We start from the raw sequence: 16,038 nt of genomic DNA, 5'->3' as shown, positions 1-16,038 counted from the left end.
TGCGTGTGCGGCTTGAAACCCTCGCAGAAGATAACATGCCTTTTATACGTGTGCCCCTTCTTTCTCTTTTATTTTATTATTTAATTCCAAGAGTCAACAAAGAATAACTTTGACCAGGGCCCACCAGTTTTCCTTCTCTGTTGAAGACGTCCTTCGCTTTACGTGCCACCAGAAAGGAATTCTTTAATAGGCAATTTTGAATATTTTCTCCAAAAGAAAATATATATATCTTCACGATAAATATGAAATTTATCCAAGCGAGTCACATTCCGTAAACGATTCAAACTCGAGACATAAATTCAACATATACAAATACTGTTGAATCCACGAGTTTATCTACATCCTACGATGCATGCACTGTATTGCCAGGGCAATTCTGGTTGATCGGGACTACCTACCACTCAATGGTCTTAGCAGACGCAACGCTAATTGCCACTTACATCACTGTGGCTCCCGCCCTCCCCTTCCCCTTCCCCCTCCCCCTTCCCCTCCTCTCTCTCTCTCTCTCTCTCTCTCTCTCTCTCTCTAATGAGACAATTCGCCATGGACACGTAGAGAGAAAGCTACGGCGACGGCGAGGTAGAGTGAGGACAAGCAGAGAGTGTCTGTGGAAAGAGATTTTGTTTGTGAGGAGTAGGTGTGTGATTTTTAACAAAGCGCAGGGTAGAGTTCAACGGCTTATGACATATACCTGTTAAGTTTAGAGGATCCCAATTCAATTAGCAGGGGAGGCTCTTGTCAAATTTTAGATGGCGAAAACGTTTGAGTTGTGATCCTATTCGGGACAATGATGTTGCCATGGAGAAACAAAATCTACATGATACTCATTTTTATCTCTCTTTCTAAGCGGAAGAGCAGTACTTCAACCACTACATGTGGACATTGGGGGTCATCCACAAACACCCAACCACCCCACTTGGGAGTTTATCTAAATTCCACGATGCATGCAATGTAAGTGTAGTTTCAGAGCGGGTCTCGTCTACTTTATAGGAACTCGGTAGGTGCCTAGGCAATTCTGGTTTGAATTTACTTTGCAGTGTAGCTTTTTTCATGACGTGGACCTACAAAATGAATTCCGACAGAGATTTTATTAATTTTTGTTAACTAAGTTACCCCATTATTCAACCAATAAATAAAATAGTTACCACTTCTAAATACTTGACATATAAGCACATTCATTTTTAATGGTCCAGGTCTACTCCCTTATTTTTTTTCCTTTTCCATTTTTGTGTTTTATCTTCTCTCATCCCTTTCCTTCTTTCTCCTTCTCCAAGTTGCTACTCGTCTGCAAAACTCCCTCACGCGCACGCATACACACACTCTCCCTCCCTCCCTCCATCGAAGGGCAAAACGAGCGAGACTAGACAAGAAATTTCCTTCTTAGACACGGCATGCTCACTTTGGCCCACCAAAACACATCTAGATCCTGTCATTTTCGTATAAATTTTTTAGAATATTTAATTGTGGGAGAGCTTAGGCAAGAAATTACTCTGTTCAATACTAAGTTTGACCCGCTCATTGATCAGGACTACCTACCAGTCATAGGCCTCAGCAAACGCAGCTCTAATTGCCACTCACAACACTGTGGTTCCCACCCCCCCTCTCTCTCTCTCTCAGGAGACATTTCTCGAAGGGCACGCAGAGAGAAAGCTACGGCGAGCTAGTGTGAGGACAAGCATGGGGTGGCTGTGGAAAGAGAGTCTTTGCTTGGGAGGAGTAGGTGCGTGATTTTCTTCCGAAGTGTCGAGTAGAGAGTTAAAGGGGCTAAATTTGTGATGTATATTAGTCAAATTTAGAGGATCTCAATTCAATTAACAATGGAGCTTGTCAAATTTTAAATAGCGAAAAGGGTTATAAGTTATGATCCTTTATTTGGGATACATACCCCCTTAGCTCGTTCCATATTTAAAATTTTTATTTCATTTCCCCTAACCATACTATCGGATGTCTCCGAAGAGACCCCTAACCATACTAAATCTGTGAAAATAACGTTGCCATAGATAAAAAAAAGTCTACTCTATACTCATATTTTTTTTCATCTCTCTTTGTAAGCGTAAGAGCACTACTTCAACCGATGACCCAACTGGCGGAGTGTTCTGTCTTTGGAATTAATAGATGCCGACGGCGATCAAGAAAGTGTCAAATCCAGTGCCTACAAATTGTAAGGTGTACAAAACATCGACCTTGACGATTCATCAATCTTGAAGTGTTGTCACGAGTCTAACGACCTCTCCATAGCAATAATTTGGCTTGGTGTCCCATAGACCATTCAAGATTCTTCACCGGATATTTTCGTTCACAAACATTTTCTTATGGCTGGAACCCCACCTGGATTGATAAGTCATGAAATAAAAGTAGCCCGCTAACTTGTGGAGGAGGTAACGCCTTAAAATCACGTCACTATTTTAAATATAAATTTGTTTGTACTTGATGGTGCATGGAGTTGAAATTATGTTGGATCCTTGATTTGCGCGTAAAAATCCAGTACTTTAATCACTAAACCAATTCGATAGGGTGGAATAACCTTTGATCTGGACGAGAATTATCACAAAGCGTTTATTGTGTTTTAAGTTGGTTCACTAGAATCTAATCCTAGCAAGAAATCAATTCGAGTATGGTTTGATTTGTGTTGATGTTCACAAATTTTTCACATATGCATTGGAAATTATTTGATTATGACTTCAATTTGAACTCTCAACTCGATCAGCCTGTAAAGTACGTGAATTGGAGGCTTTCTAGAACAGTACAAGCGAATTTGCAAAGACATGCTTCATGTATAAATTCTTACAATAACAAGTTTGAGGAAATGATTGATTAGACTAGAGACCACCTCCGGACATCAGTGCGTTGAATTTAGGTTGCACGCGATGACTTGTTATCTTACGAGTCAGAGGCACGGTTGGAGAAAATATGCATTCCGTTTCATAAATAGAAATTGAAAGAGGATAATATCGAGTTTAAGGTGATGGAGATGCGTGCCATTCGCAAGATTTCTTTTTTCGTTCTCAGATTGGAGAATGGTCAAATTTTACATGTTGCCCTCAAGTTGGTCGAGGAAAGATAGTTCTCAGAGTCGAAGCAAAATATGGACCTCAGAATCGATTTGTCAGTCTCTTACTTCAATCATAAATGTCATGTCTAGACATTAATGTATACTCCTCCATCACCTATGTACAACAAGGGACAATTTTATTATTTTTGGTACTCTCTCCGACTATATTTACTCATGAAAGAAGCATCTTCTGCAAGCATATAGGATGTGCCATGTCACTAATTAATGCTTGGAAATTTCGAAATTCGTGAATTAGTATTCTTTTTGTTCATGATAGCACACGATCATGCATCAATATGGCAAAAAGAGAAAGTTATTAGGTAATTTCGTTTTAGATATGATGGTTCGATGCAGTAGAAACCAAGATCTTCACCTAGGAAGATTACCAAGTTGGACTTTACCGCAATCATCTTGGCCCAACCAAGTTTGATAGGAAGACGAGCATCTCGATTAGGGAGTCACGCCCGAGATTCCTTCTTTGAGATATTCATCAAACACCGATCCACATTAAAGACCTACCAATCTGCCATCGCCTCTGATACCACTTTTTAGGTTAACAAGCTCGCTACTATCATCTAGGGAGATCATAAAAAAGAAGTCCAATCCAAACTTACCAACATATGTAATTAGACCCACTTTCACTTGAACACTTGAACCAATAAATTATGGACCAACTAAGATGTGTTAACTGCTCCATAATTGAACCACATTCCCGATGTGGGATTTCATTTGCCTAATTACATGTGCACCTTAACAATATATGATTACAAATAATTTAAAGTGTAAGAAAAGTTAGGCGAGATTGTATTCTCATCCAAAGTCATTACAATTGTTCATTATTGGTGAGCAGTGGACGGATCAAAATAAGTTAGGGACCATATCTTCTATTTAATAGGACCCTTTTCCCAGCATATATATTTTGTATCACATCTAACTGGTCACAAATTGTTCATCCCAAAAATGATGTACCTGTACAAGCCCGGATAACCGATCTCCACGCCTATGTCCCAAGATTGTCTTAAAAGAGAAATCTCCATGCACACTTTGATGATAATAAAAGGGAGAACCTACAATCTTCAATTAGCAATTTTTGTAGGTAACCATATGGCAAGTATTTGAACAATCTTTTGGGGATAATAGCACAAATGTTCCACGGACTTTGGTTCAATGTGTAATGTTGTCTTTGAATTTTTAATCTGTATAATGTAGTTCCCGAACTTTGACCTAATATGCAATATTGTACCTAAACTTTTAATCTGTTTGATGCGGTTCCTGAACTATTAGTAAATGTTTAATGTAATTCTGAAACTATATGAAAATGTTTAAAAGTTCAGGAATCACATTGAATAAAATAGTTTAAGGACGATATTACACATTGAATCAAAATTCATGGACCATTTATGTCTTTTTTCCAAACTTCCAAAAATGCAATCAATGAAAATGCGCACGAGCATCATATTTTTTACTATAGTTTTAAATTCGGATCTTCAATGCATAACTTCTCTGTGCTCTCTCTCTCTCTCTCTACTCTCTCTCGTGTGCTCAATTTTGACATGTCTTCTATTTAAAGACGAATCCAACTTGAATGGCGAGAACTTTACAGAATATAAACTCAAAAATATCAATAACAATGAATTTTGCCCTCGCATTGGAAGCATACACGCACTGTCATACACGTGTGGCTCCAAAATATTAGTACACAATTCCATGAAAAAGAAATTTGAAAGCCTATACTGATTTCTTACATGAGAAAGTAGTTTACATATCTATCGTGGCATTAATGGATTGAAAGGCACGAGGCGAGATCACATTTAATGCCATAAATAAATAATGGAGCCTTGATCTTCGGATCCATTCATTTTTGTACTTTCTGGGATGTTTTCATTTTGGCGACTATGCGTTAGATGTTCGGACCGCAAGAGAAAGCCATGAACATAGATCGTCTAGTTTTGAAGATCCCACCCACAAAATCTAACGAACTAAGGGGACAAAAATTAGGGTTACGGGATGGAGGTGAAGAAGTATGCAGGGCTCGGCACATAGTTCCGGTAGAGTACTCGACTCTCAGAACTACGAAAATCATGTTACATACAGCTCCACATGTGCAAAGGAGACGTGGTGCACCGATCTAAACCCCATGTATGATCTCGATTAATCTTTTGGATAGATAAGCCGTGAAATAGAACTATGTCTATAGATATTTGGGTAAAATCATATTAATCTATTCCTTGTATTTTCCGACAATATTGGTTGCAGAGCCAAGGACAACTTATTAAAGGAGACCTAATCAACCTGCACGAGGAAAATACTTTGCTATCAGAAAGTATGATGGAAGTAATAAAAGGATCAATTTCACAGACTTAATATGATTTATCTTATATAAATACGCGTGTTCATAGAGAGCGATGTTAACTACGAATACTAATGAAAATTTAAATGTCGATTTTGCTACCGACACCGTGTTTTTTTTTATTATACTCATTTTCACAATTCGTTAACATATAACTAACAGAAGAAAAGAAAAACATAAAAAAGAATAAGAAAAAAAAAATCATAAATCTTGCTGTTAACCGGTCTATCGTCGACCTGCCCTGATTTTCTTATGTTGGGATTTTTTCGAAGAAAACTAAGATGCTCCCAAAGGTTTCTGACATCCGACACGGAGCCATACCTACCACTTTTCAAACGTTGAAGATAAGGTAAAGAGATAAGGCAAATTATTAGATTCACCATAAAATAAAATGGAAATTTTTCTGACTGGGTCCAATCGATTTGCAGTGGGGATGGTAATTTTTCTGACTAGCCCACGGCCCTAGAGGTTAAAATGGTCGTTGGAAACCCTAAATCAAATGACTATTTATATTCACAAAATATCCCTATTCTTCTAGAATGCACTATATCAATTTTTTTTGCAAAAAAAAAAAAAGATAACATCAATGTCCTAAACATAATTTGAGTTTTTTACTGCTCATCTAGCAGGTAAAATTTCTCAAATTTTCTAAACTAAGGCTATACGTTATGCATTCACTACTGTTCTAGGACAAAGATAATATATATAGACCATGCGATCTTCCCCGTTTCTTCAGTCAGATAACACCCGAACTCATTGCGTTATCGTAAGAAAGGATGGTGGCTCCGAAGACAAGCGTGGCCTCTGCAGCCACCGCTGCCGCCGCCGCCATCCACCCTCCTCTCAACTCCCAAAAGCTCTTGCGACGCGCAGTCCCGAACCGCGCATTCGCCCTTGCTTACGCTTGTGCCATCCTAGCCCTATTCTATCACCATGTGGAAACTCTCCTCCACCCCGCCACCGCAGGCCACGCCGTCGCCGCCCTCCTCTTGCTTCTCGCCGACGCGGTCCTTGCCTTCATGTGGAGCACTTCCCAGTCCTTCCGGATGTACCCGACCCGCAACGAGGAGTTCCCAGAGAACCTCGAGAAGGTGGTGGCGGGGGCCATGGGCCTCCCGGCGATGGACATGTTCATATGCACGGCGGACCCCTACAAGGAGCCGCCGATGGGGGTGGTGAACACGGCGCTGTCGGTGATGGCGTACGAGTACCCGGCAGAGAAGTTGTCGGTGTATGTCTCCGATGACGGCGGGTCTGAGCTGACGCTGTTCGCGTTCATGGAGGCGGCGAGGTTTGCCGGCCACTGGCTGCCGTTTTGCAGGGAGAGGAGTCTGGTGGAGCGCAGCCCGGAGGCTTACTTCGCGTCCAATCATTGTGGTGGCGCTGAAATTGATAAGATTAAGGTACGGTGATCTTTCTATGCTCACATAATTCACGTACCACACTTGGCATCATACACGCGTCGGATACTATTGTCAGTTTTTGTTTTTTTGCTTCTATTTTTGGCTGAAAAGATGTTATTTTCCCTTGAGAACTTGATTAAGAGTACGTTTGATAACCATTCTATTTTCGAAAATAATTTTTATTTAAAAATAATTTTTTTTATTCTGTTCCCAAAAATAATTTATAAGCATTTGAAAGCATATGGTAACGGCCCAAAATTTTCATTCCTGAAATAAAAAAAGAACATAAATGTATTTGATAACTATACAAAATTTCTTTTTACTAATAATATTTTTAAATATTTTAATGTTTCTTTCTTTCTTTTTTTCTTCTTCTCCTTCTTGGCCATGGCTGGCGAGGGCAAGGGCAGGACCCTCGTGGCCTGGGCGAGGGCGACCCTCGCCGGCCTTTTCCAGCCCTTACCCGAGCCGACGAGGGCCTCCCTCGCCGCCGCCCTCACCAGATCCGATGAGGACGGCCCTCGCCCAGGCCACGAGCCTCGACGATGGTCCTCGCCGAATCCGGCGAGGGCGACCCATGTACTCGCCTGCCCTGGCCTATGGCCAGTCGCTGGCCACCGGTCAGGAAAGAAGAAAAAGAAATTAGAAAAAAAATCTCTTCTATTTCTGATTCTTGTTCTCAGAATCAAGAATCAACTTTTTTTTTTTATTCTTGATTATGTTCCAAAACTGATTCTGGGAACAAATTTATGTCCGGAAACAAAAAATTTACCAAATGAATTTCTGTTCTTTTTTTGTACCCAGGAATAAAAGAATAGAATCAATCACTATTTAGCAAGTTACTAAACACACTTTCAGCTCCAGCTGAAATTCGACAAATTAATTCAACTTTTTTGCTACTAATGTTTACAAGATTACCATAACAGAAGGTTAGAATAATTTGAATTCACTCTTTGATTTAGAAAACCTATTAAGTTTTTTCAATATCGGGGAATTTCCAAATCTTCTAGACCCCTATTTACTTCCCCAATTGCATATTTGCACGCTTTATGCTCATAATTTAATTAATTTAACTTTTAAGTGGAATTTAATTCTATTATCTTAGTCAATGAGATTGTCCTTAGTTTGCACTCTGGATCTTCCAATGACAAGGTATCGGTCTTCCGCTACTTTTCTAACATTGTCCGTATTATACCTTTCGTACTCGAAATCCTTCATGAATTAACATCGCCCAACCAATGGTATAACAGTCCTCGTAATTGGGCTACATATATGAATTCTAGCTCATGTCACGGTCTACAACATCCGTGGCGCTTTTTTTTTCTTTTTCCTTTTTCCTTTTTTTTAGTAGTAGCATGTACCTTTTGATTTATATTTCGTATTTTTTCTTTACTCATACGTAATTTTTTTAGCTTAGCAAATAAAGGGTATACTCACAAATATGATTATTCACAATTCCACGTTGCATATACTACAAGCGAGCCGCGGGCTAAAGTTGTAGACCTAATGTATTTGGGCTAAAAAAACTTATAAAAAATTAATCGACAACATAGTTTAGTAAAAATATCAAACTCGACATATCATATTATGCGAGATCGAATCCGATTCATGGTGCGCACTTCGAGAGAGATTCCAAGAGTTCACAAAAATCAAGGGTCAAAAGCGGACAAACGAAAGACCAGCAGGTGGCATCATAGCCTCTGAATGAACGTGGGGTTCTCCATCATCACGATTCTTGAAAAGAGAGTTGTTAGGCCTTATTCTAACGGATCGAGCCAAGTATCTTGGACAAACTCAATTGGTAAATTATTCGACCAAAAATTTTTTTTTTGGTAAATTAAAAATAATCACAAGTGGGCTGTTCCCATACGAAACTTTTATCGTCCCTTCCAAGAACGAGGGCCACTGCAACACGAAGCAGCTAATGACTTGAAATCAAGTACAAAATAGAGAAGAAGGTGTCATTATCAGCATATACCCTGAGATTAGGTTAGAGGGTCATCTATAAGTTGATATGATCGATCATGCGCATGCAAATTACTTAATTAGTTTCTTGCTTAATCACTTAGATAGATCTCTCTCTCTCTCTCTCTCCTCTATTTATATTAGCATTAGATTCCTTTTCACGCGTTGTTTGTGAAACTAGGTTTTCGCCTTCACCGCTGCACGAATTCGGTGTTACAACCTATCATCGTCGCCTTCGATCTTCCTACTTTCGACCGTTACTACTACCATTACCGTGGCCCTCCCACCAAATCCATGGCTCTAAGCGTAATTTCTGCGTTGCCCACTTAAAGATTCTATCTTCCTGCAACCCTCAGTGTGTTACAATCGACGACGACTCATTACCATGTCACTTACAAGACTAAGTCATTTACAGACAATCTTAAGGGACGATAATCAGGAATGAGTGCCGGTCTGCATAGAGTCCACTGCCTGTCTAATTATTAAATGCAATTCTAATCACGTTTCGTTGTGTGATTGAAAGCTTGACCAAAGTTTAAAATCGCAATCAAAGTTTTCACGCCCGCCAGAAATTTGTCTTTGGCAATATCCCCGGAAGATACGGCGTCTTCAATCTCAATTATTTCGAGATTCGAATATTATATTTATGCCCATGAAATGGACACTTTTGTCTGTTTAGAGTCTTAGACCAGGTCACCTCCAACTTATACTATTACAAGATATTGTACTTTCCCTTGGATGGATCGCCTCAATCATTTCTAGAAAGGAAAAATGAATTTTGCCAATAAGAGTGGAGCAACTTCTTTTTAAGGATACGAATCGAATGAATTCATTGAATATTTCTTTTGGCACTTTTCTTGTTACAATGAGACGTTGCAATAGCAATTAGTTAACTAATTTCATGCAAATTAAATTATGCAATAATTGATAAACGCTAATCGTGGCTACGCAATGTTGCAGATGATGTACGAGAGCATGAAGGTGCGGGTTGAGCAAGTGGTAGAGAGAGGGAAAGTTGGGGAAGAGTTCATCGACGGAGATCGCGAGCGTCGAGCTCTTAGCAAGTGGACAGATGACTTCACCCGCCAAAATCATCCTGCGGTCATTGAGGTATTCAATTTACAACCCTAGATTATCTGTAGATGCATAAACTGCAACATCAAAGCTATAATACTCTCGATCTATATATGCTTTGCATTTCTAACCCGTATATCTAGAAATGTAAGGATTTTCGGATCGAGTCGATCGCATTTTAAGAATCTGTGGAACCCCACGTGAGGTCCCATTGAAACAAATATAACTCATACAGTTTTTATTGGGTGACCGGTTCCTGTCCACCACGTCGCCCATAGAGCTTATACAATGTTTTCTCATATATATAGGTATTATTTTTCAATACGTTTGTCGGACGACATAACTCTAGTTATTGTACATATTGAGTCCACAAGGGACTTATCTTTGTTATTTGATAATGGATGTAATTTGGATTTAGGTTTTGCTAGACAAAAGCAGAGACAGAGACCTTGCCGGAAATGTGATGCCCAATCTCATCTACCTCTCCAGGGAGAAGAGCAAGAACGTGCCCCACCATTTTAAGGCTGGTGCCCTCAATGCCCTGGTAAATCTTGTCTTCACTTTGATTGCTCATTATTTCGATTTTGGTTATGACCTTTTCATTTTTATGACTCCCACATGAAATCATAATCAACTTTTTAACTCCAAATACACATCTGTAACATGTATATAGGACATTATTGATCGATCAGTAGGTTTCATATGGAGTAGGAACTTAGTTCTTTTTCCATTTTGTTCCCTCTTGATGGAAATTTTGGCTAAGTCAAGAGACTAATATAAAGCTTGTATGCATCTAAGTTCAATTAAATGATTTGGCATTTTTGTAAAAGTGTAAGATGAACAAGTTCTAATGCACATGAATGAGACTTCATTAGCAACTTGCCATCCAACCCTAACCCTTAATCTGTGCGAGTAGTCCGATTTTTCAGTGTATTTCTAGGTAAAAGTTTTTGAAACTAAAGGATACCATTGGATTTCTTCTTTGTATAACTATAGGGCTAATTTATCTAACAATTCTTTGAATGAAAGCTCCGCGTGTCGGCGGTCATGACCAATGCGCCCATAATTCTGACCCTGGACTGTGACATGTGCTCGAACGACCCCGAAACACCTCGCCGGGCGTTGTGCTACTTAGCTGACCCCTCGACGGATCAGTCCCAACTTGGGTATGTTCAGTTTCCCCAACGCTACCAAGGGATCAATGAAGGCGACATATACGGCGGCGATTTCAAGCGCTTGTTCCAAATCAACCCAGCTGGAATGAAGAACGGTCCATGTTACGTCGGGACCGGGTGCTTCTTCCGGCGGCGGAGCCTCTTCGGCGCTCCTTCGGCTATCGTGCTGCCAGAGATCCCGGAATTGAGTCCCGAGCACATTCCGAAGGGTTCGATTCGGTCGGAAGAGACGTTGGCATTGGCACAAAAGGTGGCCGGATGCAAGTATGAGGACAACGCAATTACAAACTGGGGCCACAAGGTAAGCCTTCATTCATGTCCTAGCAAGCTTGTTTTCCTTCTCCTTTTAGAGCCTCTTTCAGGGTTAATTACTTTAATATCTCCAAGTTTTTAAAAGGGCTTTACTAGCATAATAATCTTTAACCCACTACGAGAGCAATAGCGTATTGTAAGCCCATAAATTCTTGAAAGAATGGACCCCATAATAATTTATAATTATTTGTTATTTATTTTATTGTGGTTCATAATATACCGTTAATCTCATAATAAATTAGGAACTGTCACTTAATCATTTCTCTTTTGAAAATTGAACGTGATTATTTAGGTGGGCTTTAGATATGGATCACTTGTGGAGGACTACAACACAGGCTACATGCTTCAATGCGAGGGGTGGAGATCAGCTTTCTGCCACCCTAAGAGGGCGGCGTTTCTAGGGGACGCGCCGATTTGCCTCATCGACGTGGTCAACCAGAACAAGAGATGGGCCGTCGGGCTTCTCGAGGTGGGCTTTTCTAAGTTCAGCCCGGTCACGTACGGCATCCGGTCCATGGGCCTCCTCATGGGCCTCTCATACGCGCACTACGCGTTCTGGCCCCTGTGGTCCATCCCCATCACCATCTATGCCTTCCTCCCTCAGATTGCTCTTATCAATGGACTCTCAATCTTCCCCAAGGTATGTACTACATTTATGCCTTTCCTAACATTAGGGGTGCAATGCTCGATCTTGGGTTTCACGAAGCAAAAAAAATTAGAAATAATATTACGGATTCAAGTTGAGTCCAATACCGCAGGGCGGCATGTGCCTGAAGGGCACTTTGAGGCGGCTTGGGTAAGGCTACTTAGTTATGGAGTCCAATTCGATTCGTTTATTTTACACGTTAGGCTCGTTTTAAGGGTTGGGTCCGGCCCGTGCCCCTCCATCGATGACTTCTATTCATGCATAGAGATGGTCAGTGCCCAACTATGGTAGACTTTCTCTGAATTACTTGAAATTAATTGAATTAAATTCAGTTTAATTAAACAAATTTTGACCGTTAGCATTTCCATTGAATTCGCAATATTGTACCGGCGAGGACCATCAATGGAAGCACCCATCTGTGAATGGAATAAATATAGTTGCCAAAATTAAGAACTATATGCGTATACAAGTGTAGTATATCCTAACCCTTTTGTAGAGAAATTTTTTGCACTATCGTTAGACCATCTCCTAGTTGGATCTCATGAGTACATGTTATGTCCCATTTAGCATGAACAGATTAACATTCTCGCAGGTCTCGGAACCATGGTTCCTCCTATACATTTTCCTCTTCCTCGGAGCCTACGCCCAAGACCTGGCCGACTTCGTCTTAGCCGGCCACAACGGGACCTTCCGGCGGTGGTGGAATGACCAGCGGATGTGTCTGATACGCGGCCTGACAAGCTACGTGTTCGGCGCCATCGAGTTAGCTCTCAAGTCCCTAGGCATCGCCGCGCATGGGTTCAACGTCACGAGCAAGGTCCTCGACGACGAGCAGAGCAAGAAGTACGAGCAAGGGCTTTTCGAGTTTGGGGCCGTGTCGCCGATGTTCGTGGTGCTGGCGCTGGCGGCGATCTTCAACTTGGTGTCCCTCGTGCAGGGTCTGATGGTGGTTGTTGCGAGGAGGAGCGACGTCGATGCTGTGCAAGGGTTGGTGTTGCAGATCTTGTTGGCCGGTTTCGGGGTCGTGAATGGTTGGCCGATTTACGAAGCCATGTTTATAAGGAGTGACAAGGGAAGGATGCCCACCAAGGTTACGTTGGTCTCGGCGTGCATAGCGTCTCTTATTTATACTGTAGTTTCTCTCGCATGAGAGATGAAAGGGACATATGTGGTTCTTTTTAAAATATTTCTTGTTAGGCAAAGTATATCCATCATAGATATCTAAGTTGGTACTTTCCATATCGAGATATACTCTATTTATACATTTATGTATAGATAGATATATGTTGAATCAAATTTTACTCGATTTTCGTCAACTGGTCTTCTTGTTACTCTAGTTTTTTCTCTGTGAGCTTCACTTCTACTCGTTCCTTGCTCGCACTTTGCTGTCCTACGTTTCCTCACAACAACTAGGCTCTCATGTCGTGAGTCGTGAAGACTCCAGCGTTTGGACATTCACAAATCACTTATTGTGATTCCCCAAAACAAGCGTTCCTGCTCGAGCTCGAACCTTGGATTGGTACAATGTCGTGTTCTTGTTGAAGCTGTCACAGCTTCTCTAGATAGGGCAAGTGGAGTTGGAGTGGGAGCCAGTGGTGGATGCAGTCCATGTGGAAGACGTGCCTGCGGTGCGGCAATAGGCGCAACTCCTCTTTCATTTCGAACTCTCCCAAGCGCACGCACAGCACCTGCTGCTCTATTCAGGGTTAGAGAGATGAATGCTGTTAGCTTTCCTTGAAAAAAAGACAAAACGTTCAAGTGATGCGGACACAAACGAGCCCACTGCAAATTTTTTTTTTGTCAACAGTCGAGTGTTTTTAACGAGTCTCACGTGGAATCCACATTATCTAAATTCTAACATGCGTAAAAAAATGTGCTAAAGAAAAATGGGTACTTTATTTTTCTTTGAATAAGATCATTTATACTGTGCAATATTCTCTTTCGTGTCTTGACAAATCCCAACCTTTGATAAAATGATGGAGATTATTTGTTGAGACATCTAGAGGAGTACGTACTGTACCGTGGGTCCACGCCCAATTTTCTTAGTTAATTTTAGGGAATGAAGATAAGTTCATAATTGGTTTCAATGACTGAAGTAGAGAAAGCCATTACATTAGATTATGTAATGTGCAATGACTAATAATAACTGTGTTTTGACTTTAAACGGGTTACAAAATTTTCGGACAGTGTTTGCATAGGTCGTAAACTGCCAGACTGCGTTTCTTATTTTAATATGCTGGTGTCCGTATGCCTTGCTCTTTCAATTCCTTTCGAAAATTTTTCTTACTTGGAGAGAGGGAATAGAAGGATATATTAGATGAAGCAAGAGCAACCGGACGTTAATTACTTTATAGAGGGAGAAAAAAGAGCGGCTCTTGTCAAAGATCCATAGTGCTCGTACCAGCGGTGATTTCCACCAAATATGGCCCCGTCCCTTTTTTGACATGTAAAGATGATGTGTTCTTGATTTGTCCTAAAGGGCATAACGTTCTTCTACGATCTAAAGTTATCCATCAGAATTATGAGCAAGAATCATAAAAAAAAAACCACGGTGCATGTGAGCCTAACTCACACGTACCATTTAATGAGACTGGCACGTGAGACCCACTTAATTTAACGGTTCATGAAAATTAGGCGTACATGGATTGGATGCACTTGATACAGGCTCTACAAACAAAGTAAATGACTACATGGGACTGTACTCGTATACTGTCTACATAGTTAAGTTTCCTTAACCAAATTTAGGAAATAAACGGGAAAATTGTCCAAAAAGTAATAAATTTATTGCACTTTTGCCAATTTAATCCTAAACCTTTCAATTTTGTCAATTAAGTCATAAGCCTTTTCACTTCTTGTCAATTGAGTTCATCCAATCAATTTTAGCTGGAAATTGCTGACATGGACGTCGGGCGGTCTATGTGGAGCTGACGTGGATATTTTTTAATAATATTTTAATATTTTTCGAATTTTTTTATGTTTTTTATTGTTCTTTTTTTTATTTTTTTTCTCTCCCTTCTTCCTCCTCCAGCTGGAGGGCTGGCAATGCCTTACTGGCCTCGGGCGAGCCTTGGCCCCATCGGCCACTGGTGAGGTTGAACCTCGCCCAACAATTTATACTATCAGTATACGGGACAATAGTTCAAAAAGTCCTAAAACTATAGTATGGTGGCCAACTCAGTCCGAAACTTTTCAATTTGGCTAATTTAGTCCTAAACATTTTGACAATTTTTCATTGTAGCCTTTATGGCTAATTTTGACCGGAAATCCTAATGTGGATGTCGGTTGTCCTACAGGTTATGGCCGACGGACGGTCGGTACTGACATGCACAATCTTTGCAATTTTAAAAAAATATTCTGAATTTTTTTCTTTTTTCCTTTTTTTTTCTCTTTTTTATTATTTCCCTCAACCAATCGTCAGGGCCTTGATGATGGCCTGCAGAGGTCGCTGGCCACAGGCAACCATTGCCAAGGCCGCGATGACCAGTGGAGGGAAATGGGGAAAAGAAAAAAGAAAAAAGAAAGAACCAAAAAGGGAAAAAAAACTTAAAAAATTGCAAAGATCATCGATGTTAGAACCGACTGTGCCACGTGATACGGATGGCGCTGATTGGACTGTCACGCCAACGAATTCCAGTCAAATTAGCTGAAAGAACTACATTGAAAAATAGTCAAAAGTTTAGAATTAAATTAGCCACATTGAAAAATTTATAACTGAATTAGCCATCGTATAATATATTTCGGATATTTTGGACAATTTTCCCCATCAATATACCAAATAAAAATATATGTATTAATCTCATAAAATGTTTTCAGAAGAGCACTTTCAACGAAATTTTAGTTGGATCTCATGAGTACATGCCATGTCCCATTAGCATGAACCCATTAACATTGTCTCAAGTCTCAGAACCGGGGTTTCCTCCTATACATTTTCCTCTTCCTCGGGGCCTACGCACAAGACCTGGCCGATTTCGTCTTAGCCGGCCACGGCGGACCCTCTGGCAATGGTGGAACGACCAGCGGATGTACGTGGTTGATACGCGGCCTGACGAGCCACGCATCCA

General features: G+C 40.6%; 1 protein-coding gene across 1 annotated transcript; it reads left to right on the top strand.

The window, feature by feature from the left end:
• Nucleotides 1–6,118: 6,118 nt before the first annotated feature.
• On the top strand, nt 6,119–13,293 carry LOC115675535 (cellulose synthase-like protein G3). Its single transcript, XM_030598249.2, has 6 exons — nt 6,119–6,805; nt 9,731–9,880; nt 10,263–10,388; nt 10,874–11,320; nt 11,624–11,971; nt 12,570–13,293. The coding sequence occupies exons 1-6, from the start codon at nt 6,179–6,181 to the stop codon at nt 13,125–13,127; spliced, it is 2,256 nt and encodes a 751-aa protein (XP_030454109.1). The 5' UTR covers nt 6,119–6,178; the 3' UTR covers nt 13,128–13,293.
• The last annotated feature ends 2,745 nt before the right edge of the window (nt 13,294–16,038 follow it).

The sequence above is a fragment of the Syzygium oleosum genome, unplaced genomic scaffold, assembly GCF_021117445.2.
Source record: "Syzygium oleosum isolate NSW1041296 unplaced genomic scaffold, Sole_v2.1 Sole_v2.15, whole genome shotgun sequence".
Lineage (NCBI taxonomy): Eukaryota > Viridiplantae > Streptophyta > Magnoliopsida > Myrtales > Myrtaceae > Syzygium > Syzygium oleosum.
This window is presented reverse-complemented; position numbering and strand designations above follow the sequence as displayed.